At 24.2% G+C, this 11302-nt stretch overlaps 2 protein-coding genes across 2 annotated transcripts; both read right to left on the reverse strand.

Moving 5' to 3' along the window:
- Positions 1-1481: 1481 nt before the first annotated feature.
- Positions 1482-4984, reverse strand: DICPUDRAFT_59227 (uncharacterized protein; the record flags this gene model as incomplete). Its single annotated transcript, XM_003294717.1, has 7 exons — positions 3827-4984; positions 3386-3760; positions 2917-3318; positions 2692-2847; positions 2516-2631; positions 2094-2449; positions 1482-1567 (listed from the first exon to the last, which is right to left on the reverse strand). Exons 1-7 carry the CDS (start codon positions 4577-4579, stop codon positions 1482-1484), a joined length of 2244 nt encoding a protein of 747 aa, XP_003294765.1. The 5' UTR covers positions 4580-4984.
- A 384-nt stretch (positions 4985-5368) lies between these two features.
- On the reverse strand, positions 5369-11302 carry DICPUDRAFT_51698 (uncharacterized protein). Its single transcript, XM_003294718.1, has 3 exons — positions 10766-11302; positions 10391-10558; positions 5369-7267 (listed from the first exon to the last, which is right to left on the reverse strand). The coding sequence occupies exons 2-3, from the start codon at positions 10398-10400 to the stop codon at positions 5427-5429; spliced, it is 1851 nt and encodes a 616-aa protein (XP_003294766.1). The 5' UTR covers positions 10401-10558; positions 10766-11302; the 3' UTR covers positions 5369-5426.

Below are 11302 nucleotides of genomic sequence, written 5' to 3' on the forward strand. Positions count from 1 at the left end.
AAAAAAAAAAAAAGAATTCCATCCATCCTTGTTATACCTTGAAGAAATTCCGTTTCCAAAATTTTTTTTAATTTATTATTTCCAGGGGGTCCGGAAAACTTATCCAGGGGCTCCCATTTTTTTTTGCCATCCGGGGAGCCTCAAATTCCTTCCGTAAGCCTTCTTTTTTTTAATTTTTTTATTTTTTAAATTTTAAATTTTAAATTTTAAATTTTTTTTTAAATTTTTTTTTATTTTTTTTTTTAAAAACCCTTTTTTTTTTATAATTAAAGAAAAAAAAAAAAAATTTTTTTAATAACAAATTATATATAGATTTTTATAAATAAAAATTTAAAATTTTAAAAAAATAAAAAGAATTTTTTTTAAAATTTTTTTTTGTTTTTATTGAAAAAAAAAAAAAAAAAAAAAAAAAAACAAATATTAGATAAAATAAAGTATCAAATAAAATAAAGTATCAAATAAAATATAAATAAAATAAATGGAAAATAGAGAAGGAGGTGCATATAGAAAAACAAGTGATAATTTTTCAAAGTATGATTATTATATTGCATAGTTTTATATTAAATTTTTAATTTATTTTTTCAAAAACCAAATTTCCAATATTTTTATTTTTTATTTTTTTATGTTTTTTTTATGTTTTTTTTATATATGCATCAAACCAATAAAATAGTAATTTTTTATTAATAAAATTAATTTTATTTATTTTTTAGAACATCCAATTATGTCTTTGATAATTTAAAAAGTATTTCTACAACACCAGATGAAAATTCAAATTTTGAACAGTTGGATGATACAGCATCAAATTCATCAAATACTAGCACTGGCAGTAATTCAAATAAACCAAAAACATTTGTAGATGGTGCATTAAAAGGTGTGTTGTCATTTGGTACAGGTGTTGTAAATGGTGCTAAAGGTATAGTTCGTGAACCATATAAGGGTGCACAACAAGGTGGTTTCGCAGGCTTTGCTAAGGGCGTTGCCAAGGGTGTCAGCGGGTAAATATTAAATTAATAGTTACATTTTAAGAAATAATATGGTTTTAACACTATTTTTTAAAAAAATAATTTAGTGTTGTTATTCTTCCAGTAGTCGGTGTATTCGAGCTAGTATCTTTTACAACTCAAGGCATTATTAATACACCACTAACAATTATTGATGCAATGAAGTCTGCACCAAGAGAGGAGGAGATGGTAACAGTTATAGAGGAGACACCAAGATTATTTTTTGCCATTGAGTTAGAGGAGTCATTGGGCAACTGCAGGGAAAAAGATATACCACATTTAATAAAGACCTGCATAGAATTTATTGAAAAAAGAAAAGATGTAGAAGGTATTTTCCGTATTTCAGGCTCAAAGTTATTAATTGATGAAATTCAAGCTAAATTCGATAGTGGTCAAATTAAATCTGTTGACGATTTGGATCCAAAGTGGATATATGAAGTAGCATGTATTTTTAAATCTTATTTCCGTTATTTACCAAATTCAATTATACCAAATGAACAGTATGTAATTGATGCTATTATTATTGTTATTATAGTTATTTAAAACATATACTAATTTATTAATTACTATAGAATTACAGAGCTTTATAGAATTCAAAATAATATTACTAATCCAACAGATAAAGCAAGTGCACTTAAAGAGGTTATAAATTCTATTAAAGACCCAAATTATACGGTTTTATATCAATGCTTATCACTTTTAAATGATATCGCAGAAACCAAAGCATCACTTATGAATAGTTCAAATTTATCAATTATATTTGGACCATCACTTTTGCGTCCAAACGTATCAGATATACAGGAAATCGCATCAGCAAATACTATTGTATATAATTTACTTTCTTTCTTCCATTTAGTTTTCATCAAAAACCCTGACTTAACAGTTTTGAATATAGTGCAACCTCAAATTCATATTAAACCTTTAATCCAAAAATAATAAACTAACACTATTTGTTTTAAATATTAATTTTTTTTTATTAATTTAATTGGTGTATATATATAGATTTTTTTATTTTTTTTATTTAAATATCTTTTTTAGTTTCGTTAATTTTTTTGCTATTTAGTTTTTCATCCATTTCTCTATCTTTTGAACTTTTGAATGGCGAGTTTGGGAATGATTTGTTATTTTTTTTCTCTATAATCCAATATTGTATTAATTGGGCTAAAACATCAAGTGGCAATGAACCATTTTCTAAAACAACTGAATGAAACTCTTTTATATTAAAACTTGGACCCAACTCGCTTTTTGCAAATTCTCTCATTTCTAAAAGTTTAACTTGACCTATTTTTTGTGACAAACCGGTACCTGGAAGTGAAGCAATACACTTTACTTCAATTTCTGCTTCTGAATGATCAAACCCTAAATCTTCAAAGAAAGCTAGCGCGGTTTTAGTATCCCATTTTATACCTTGATAATGAATTGAACTATCCACAACCAATTTTGCAGTTCTATAAATAAAATATTATTAGTTTTATTTTTAAAAAAATAATAATTTTAAAAGGTATTGTACTTACGTTCTTAGATCTAATAAATAGTGGCCTAATTCTTCCCATTTATTCTCCATCCATCCATTTTCAACTGTTAATAATTCTGCGTATAATCCCCAACCGTTAAAGAATGAGTTTGAAATCTAATATGTTTTAGTTAGTTTTTAATAAATAAAAACAATTTGGTAAAGTTTAAAACTTACAAAATTCTTTCTAAAGAAATCTAAATTGCTAGCTTTTGAGGCTTGAATTTGCAAATGATGACCTGGTACACCCTCTCTAAATGCACAACCTTTATTTAATAGTTTCGAATATGCAATTTCTCTATCGAAATTTATTGTAATTCTAGGGTTTTCGCTCTGTTATTAATAAAGCAAAAAGCAATTAGTATAATTATGTTTCTTTTCTTTAGAATGCTTTATACTTACTCCATCCCATGGACCTGGTTGATATGAAAAAGAAACATCTGAAAAAATAGAAAAGTATTCTATATTTATTGGACTTTGTGGGTAATCATAAAATAATTCTTTGCTTTTTTCCCATGCATTTGTAATTGATCTTTTTAATTGGTGAACTGCGTCTCTTCTTCCTTTTTTTGTAAATGGGTAGTGGAATTTTGGATCACTAACGATTCTTCTCATAAATTCACCAAATGATTCTTGCTCTTCACAAAAAATGTACTCTGGTTTAACTAAATCTATAATTTTCTTTTTACATCTTTCTATCTCTATTAAACCTAATTCCTGAATGTCCATTGGATGCATTGTTGTTGATGTAAAATAATAAATATGGAATCTATATATATCATCACCTTTTGGTATTCTCCATAACTTTTAAAATAAATTGGAATTAATATTATTAATATTATTTTTAAAAATAATATATATTAATAATTACACCTATTTCTTTTGGGGCAATTGGTATTAAGCTATAGTGGTATCTAATTAATTTTCTCATTGCTGGAATAAAAAAAGTTTTAATTGTTTCTGATATTTCTGTTAATAAATAGTTTTTAATATTTTCTTCAATATCGTCGTCTGGTAACCCCTTTAAATGGCCATCTACTAATTTGTATATAAAATGATTTTGAACCGAGTTTTGTTGACAGAACACAATTTTCTCTAAATATTTACAAATTTCAATAATTGCATCTACACAAGGTAAAATTCCTTTTTTTTCTCTTTTTTTTAAATCTACAATACAGCCATCTATATACTCCTCTGAGTGTCTAATTCTTTTGATATAGTCTCTGATTTCATTTTCTGTTGAAAGCTAAATAAACAAATAAGGCCAATTAGTATTGGTTATTATTTTGATTTTATAAATAAAAGGAATTACTCTTTGAATAATCGTTAATGTTTTAACATATGCTACTATACATCCTCTAAATGGATTAGTGGGGTAAATTAATGGGTTGTATATGAATAATGGATATATATAGATCATTAGATCGTAACCAAAAATTGAAGTTGTTAAAAACCATTCTAGAGTAGTGTATGATATCCAGTTTTGAATTGCATAATCTTTTCTTTTTTCTAAATCTGTAAAAATTTTCGATTTGAATTTTTTTAATAGTGATAAATTTCTTCTTAAAAGAGATGCTTGCTTTTTTCTAAATGATAAGGATAGGTCATCTAATAGTGTATTTTGAATGTTAATTCCGTAGTGCTCGAAGATTCTAAGTTTGGTTAAAATGATATATTGGCTTTGTAAAAATTCTATAACAAATCTAAAAATTAAAATGTTTAAAGTGTATGGTTTTTTATAAAGATTTGGTATTAAAATGATTGATATGCATGTTTGTAGAATAAAAAATGTTATTAAAAATAAGTGGTCACTCGTAAATCTTTTTATTTGAAAATATTTATCTTGTGAATACTCTATTTGGTTTCTGATTTGCAGTGTGTTTTCATCATTGATTCTAAAATAAGAAATCAATGATTCATTGGTGTTGTGTGTTGAAAATGTTTTTAAATCTATTTGAAAGTACAACAAAAATCTATTAAAAAATATTGTAAATAGATATGATATTATTAAAACCAATAAAGTACAAGATATAAATATAAAGTGTTTAAAATTAAATCTTAACATTTATTAATGATTTAATATATAAAAAAAAAAAAAAGTAATATAATATAATATAAAATTATTTTAAATTTTTTATTTTTATTTTTTTTTATTTACAAAAAGATTATTATATTAAATTAATTATTATATTTAATAAACTATTGTGACATAAAGGGTATTTTTTTAAAAATAAATGAGGAGTAGAAATATTTATATTTATATGAAAAAAAAAAAAAAACAAAAAAAAAACAAAAAAAAAAAAATAATTATATATTTTTGATATTAATTATATAATTTATTTGAAACAAAAAACAAGATAGTTTTCTATGATTTCGAATATCTATAATAATTTTATTTTCTATTTTTCTATTTTTGGATTTTTTTTTAAATTTTATTTATTTATTAATATTTTATATATGAATATTTTTTATTTTTAATTTTATTTTTTATTTTTAATAATATTTTTTTTTTTTATTTTTAAATATTTTTACATATATAGAAAAAATTTAATTCATAAATTATTAAAAAATAAATTTTTTTTTAAATTTCATAGAGCTTGGTGTATGTGATAAAATAACAATGACTAAATAAAATTTAAAAGGAAAGACTATGGTGTTGTGTGGTGGTGTTGAAAAAATAAAAAAATAAAAATATTGAATGTGTGTTCATTAAAAAAAAAAAAAATAAAAAAAATATTCTCATGTATTTGGAAATAATTTGCTGAACTTATATAAAATTAGTATTTTACAAAAAAAAAAAAAAAAAAAAGAATTAACAAATTAATTTGTTTTTATAAATAATAATTTAATATTTATATTAATGTACATATTTACAAATAATAATTTTATTATTTTTTTTTTTATATTGAAAATTAAGAAATAATTTTTTCATTATTTTCTATTGAGTATTCTTTTCCAGGTGTGTTGCTATATGGATTTTCTTGATCTTTTGCTTCTTCTTTTGTTTCATCTATTAAATCATTAGTTGTATTTTTATTGTTGTGGTTATCGTCAAAGTGAACTGGGTGGGTTTTTAGGAATGATATTAATAATGTTATTAACGAAATTAAAAAGTATGCTGCAGTCCAATGATAAGGGATTTTTGAACCAGAATGCCATGGGACATAAACTTCACCATTTGGATTGACTGAGTGAATAATACCGAAAAATGTTAAAACACCACAGCATGCTAAAAATATTGAGGCTTTCTTTAGTTTGTTATCTATTATGTAAGCTAACGCAGTACCCCAGAATAATGATGTGCAAATAAACCCATGTGCCATTATCATAATATTACCAATAGATGATACAAGTGAATCAGATGTAATATTTAAAGTAGTCTTTACTAGTTCTTTATCAATTACAGCACTATTTAATACTGGTGATATTTGACCTATTATAATATTTGCAAATTGGAATAGCGCCGGGAAGAAGGCCCATATAATAGCTGGTGAGTGATGTGGTTCTATTCCTTTGCTGTTATGGAACGTATCATGGCAAATTTCGAATGAGATGAAAATGAAAATTGGCATAATTGCAGGTTTTGGTAAGACTTTTAACAAGAATGATAAATATCCAAAGAAGCCACCTAAACCAATAACAAGACCACTAATTACCGAATATCCTGATCTGGCTTTAAATTTTGTATGAAATACTGTATGACCCAAATATGGAGTGGTTTGTATAGACGATCCAAATAAACTACCGATAATTGTGGTAATAGAGTCAATTGCTAAAATGAAACGGGTATTGTATGTTTGGCCGATGCTAATGGCGGTATCAGAAACAGTTAGTGAACCAATGTTTACAAGAATGGCATATGGAATTGCAATTGATATATGTTGTTTGATGGCTGATGAGAACGCTTTAAATACATTGGCTGGATGTGGATAACCTAATCTGTAGCCCCCAACAATACTTTCTTTTGATGGCATTGGTTCAACTGAAATCCCAACACCTGCCATAAAATAATAAAGAGAAGTACCAATAACTGCAGAAACTAGCACAGCAGACAGATTAAATGGTAGGTTGACTCCTAAAACAGTTCCATTCTTATTAACACGATGCATTAATATCAATAGCATAATCCAGAGGGAAACAAGACCAACAACTGGTTCAGCAATGATGTACAGGAATTCATTTAGACCAAGCAAAGCTAAAGCAATACCAGCTAAAGCAGCAGCTTTTCCAACTGGGTGGAATTGACGATGAACAAAAGTCAATAAAGTTAAAAGTAGTTTAAAAAGACCAATTAAAAAGACGGTACAACAACCTACTAGCCATGCTTCTCTAGTGGCATCATCTCTTGATAGACCATTTTTGATGGCTTGAGTAAATGCAGGACCAATAACTAATAGCGGTAAGCCAATTGTTGATGGGGAGTCGAGACCTATGGGGATTGCAGTTAGAAACGATGTGGTTTTATGGTCATTTTTATGTTCCAAAATAATTGCATAAATTGATAAAGCTATACTTCCAATCATCACAGCAAAAGCAGGACCGGGGATAAAATAATCGGTAACCAAGTCGGCAGGCATGCCAAATCCAAAAATTAAAATTCCTGATAGTGAAGCAAAGTTTGCTAAATTATCTAATGTAACCGAAAATACTGCATTAATATCACCAGATGTAGGAGTGATTTGAGATTTGATCGTTTTCTTCCAACCTTTAATATTATATTTTTTATAATAACCATACCATTTACCACTATCTTCTTCATCATCTTCTTCACTTGATGAATTATAATTTGCCATTTCGATTTCATGTGGTTGTTGCAGGTTTGTGTTGCTATCATTTGATTTTGATGAGGATGGTTCTGAATCTGGGCTTTCTTTTAAAATTTGATCATTGTTTAAACTGTTTAATTCATCACCACTATCTTGTTGTTCTTGATCACTTTGTAAAATTCTTTCTTCGGATATTTCATTTTCATCACCATTTTCACTAATATTGTTATTATTATTGCTATTATTGTTATTACTTTCTATTTTATTTTTTTTATTCTCTTTTATAAGTTTCTATAATAAGGAAACCGAGAATAAAAATGAATTTAAAATATTTATAAAAGAAGAAAAAATTAATTATTAATAGGTTAAAATAGGGTTATTGGATACAATAAAAAAATATAACCATTAATAAATATAATTAAATACAAAAAAAAAATAATGATGATGTGAGGTTTAATGATTTTGTAAATAATAAAATAATAAATGTAATAATGGAAATTAATAATGGTAATATTGTAGTATCTATAAAAAACAAAGAAGTTTTTTAAAAATAAATTTTGAGGATAAAACTAATAGGAAACACTATTTTTGTAGTATTTGTGTGTTTGGGGTTAGGTGAGTTTGTACAGTTTTTTTTTTAAATTTAATTTCTATAATAATATATATATAAATATATATATTTTTTGAATTTTTTTTACCCCACCAAAATTAAAAATAATATGAAAATTAAAAGTAAAGTTTATTTTTTTTTTTTTGGTTATTGGTGAATTCTATTTTTAAATATTTAACTGAAAAAAAAAATAAACACAAAACACAGGTTATTATTAAATTTAAAAATATTTCCAAAAACTTTTAAAAATAACAAATAAAAAAAATATTATCTGAAAAATAGAATTGTGTTGTTGTATTTGTATAAAATTTAAAATAAATGCACGAAAATATGGTTATTTAGAGATGTAATGATATGGTATAGTTGGGTTTGTAATCGATTTAATATTAGAAAAATATTGTTGCAGCAACAATACACAAACACACAAAAAAACTATTATTATAATATAAAATTAAAACAAAAGGGGTTTAAAATATTATTTTTAGAATTTGAGATATTGGTTTTACTAAGATTTAACAATAATAATTGCTATTGTGAGTTTTTCTTATTAATTATTATTTTTGTTATAATTATAATTATAATTATTTTTTATTATGGCTTATTATTTTTATTTTTATTTTGCTTGTTTTTATAATTATAGATTTTTTTTTGTGTGTACTACACTTTTTATTCTAAAAAGATTAAAGAAAAAAAAAAAAAAATAAAAACAAAATATATAAAAACAAAATAACAAATCTTACATAAGGGTTAGAAGACATATCTTGTTTCTAAAATTTTAATTTTACTATATAAACATTATCATATACTATTTTTTATAAAATTATTATCATTTAAATAATAAATGTGAATCTTTAATAAAAATGAATAAAAAATTAAAAATTTTTTTAAAAAATATAAAAAAAAAATAAAAAAATGATTACTGTGGGAGGTGTAATTTTAAATTAAAATTTAAATATTTTTGTGGGGTATATTATAAATAATGATTTAATATATTTTGTATTTGGTAATAGACCATATATAGTATTTATGTATTTGAATTAATTAATGAGTTAAACAAAAGCAGATATTTATAAATATGTGAAATTAATTGTTTTTGAAAATTTCAAAAAAAAATTTAAAAAAATTTAAAAAAATTTCAAAAAAAAAACTTTCATTTCAAACAAAAACAAATTAAATGTATAACAAGGTGCGGAAATCTTTTTTTAGAACAAAGTTCAATATATAATCAAGTAAACAAATAATCAAAAATTATTTATAAATAGGGAAAATTTAAATTAAATAGTAAATGCCATATTAAACTAAAAATATTCAAATCTAAATGTATAATTTATTGGACAACAGCATATCTTTACACACTTTTATTAAATAAAGCAATTTTTTAATTTTTTTTTTAAAAAAGTGTATTTATAAATTAATTAAATAATCTAATGTTTTTTATTTATTTATTGTTTTTTTTATTTTTCTTTTTTTACCAATGAGAATTTGAATAACATTCTTCAATGGATGGTTCATCAAATAATTTCGGTTTGTTATTGGCATATTTAGCACGTACCTCTGGGAATAGATCACAAACAATTCTTAATGAATCCCATTGTTGATCATCCAATGATGGGCCATCCCATCTTGAACTTGGGTGGTTGATATGAACAATATAAGCATCAGGTAAAACTGAAAATTTAAAACCTTGAGCTGCCATTACAAATATATGGCTATTCTTATCGAAACCATATCCTTTGAAACGTTCATCAAATGGAATGGTTTGTGATCTATTATATACTAAAAATGGTTCATATATCCAGTGATATTCAATTTCATAGGTATCATTAGATTCTATCCATTTTGGGTAATTTGTGGGAGAGTGGCACTTTGGACACACTTTTAAGTCTATATGGAGATAAAAAAAAAATATTAGAATCCATTAGAATATAAAAAAAATTTAAATAATACATACTTGAAGGTACAATTTGATCTTGATTTAGCTTTTCAATGAAATCGGATTTGGAGTTTGGAATTTCATCAGGTTTTAAGTTTGAAGAGAAGGAAGGAATAACAAAAGCATTTAAACCAGAGTCTGTTTCAATTTTTGAAGAACCATTGGAATGAAGATAGGAGGCAATATGATCATGAAGATGATTTGGAGGGATAAAGTCAACGTCTAATAATAAAACATGGTCAGTTAATGCATTTTTGATTGCTAAATTACGAAGATTGTTGACTGGATAACGAGTATTATTTCTGTAAAATAAATGAAAGTCGCAAAAAACTGAAAGAATTGGGGATGATTTAACCGAGTCTTCTAATTTATCTATATCCTCATTGTTTTTTATATAGAGTGATACAGATATTGGTGATCTCCATCTATTGGCCATTGCCGCAACTTTATATAATCTATCTACAGTTGTTTGTGTTACAATAGTTACTTTGTAGTTTTTGACTGGTTTAATATCATATTCTTTTAACAATGTGTTCTTTAATTCATTTAGTTCGTATATAAAATTACCATTATCCATTTCTATATCTATATTATTATTATTATTATTATTATTATTATTATTATTATTATTATTATTATTATTATTATTATTATTATTATTATTGTTATTATCATTATTATTATTATTATTATTATTATTATTATTATTATTTTCATTTCCATTTTCATTTTCATCTTCATTTCCATTTATTAAATAGTTATGATTAAATTTATCTTCGTTTTGATTTATATTTATTTTTATATTATCATTATTGAGGTTTTTATTTAAATTATTTAACTGATCGATATTAAATAATTTTCTAATAATTGATTTTTTAAATAAAGGTTTGATTTCGAATGTGGCATCTAAGCCATCGAAAAAATCTTGAGATGGTATAATACCATTTGAATCGTATTTTAAATTAATTGCATAGTTTTGTTTTTCTCTTATTTTTACTTGTTGTTGTATATGTGGTGGAAGATTATTAAAAAATTGTTGATTTGGTGAAATAGATGGTGATGCTGGTTTGGATCTATAACCATTATTATTATTATTATTATTATTATTATTATTATTATTATTATTATTATTATTATTATTATTATTATTATTATTACCATTGTTATTGTTATTAGTTTTTCTATCATTAATTGCTGGTGAGGTTTCTAAAACTTTTTTTCTTTCTAATTTTTCCTGTTGATCTTTTCTTATTGGTGCATGGTGTGGGGTAGGTTGCTTGGTATCTTGTATTGATGATGTTTGGTTTCTTGTAACTGATAATGTTGATCAACATAAAAAGAAAACCATCATGCCAATCGCTACCACAAATGATCTAATTCTCTTTTTACTTTTAGCCGTTGTAAACCCGAGCGTTATACTCTCGATTTTGTTATTTGTTGACATCATTTTATTATTATTATCCTGATTTTATAAAAATA

Source organism: Dictyostelium purpureum (genome assembly GCF_000190715.1).
Source record: "Dictyostelium purpureum unplaced genomic scaffold DICPUscaffold_624, whole genome shotgun sequence".
Lineage (NCBI taxonomy): Eukaryota > Evosea > Eumycetozoa > Dictyosteliales > Dictyosteliaceae > Dictyostelium > Dictyostelium purpureum.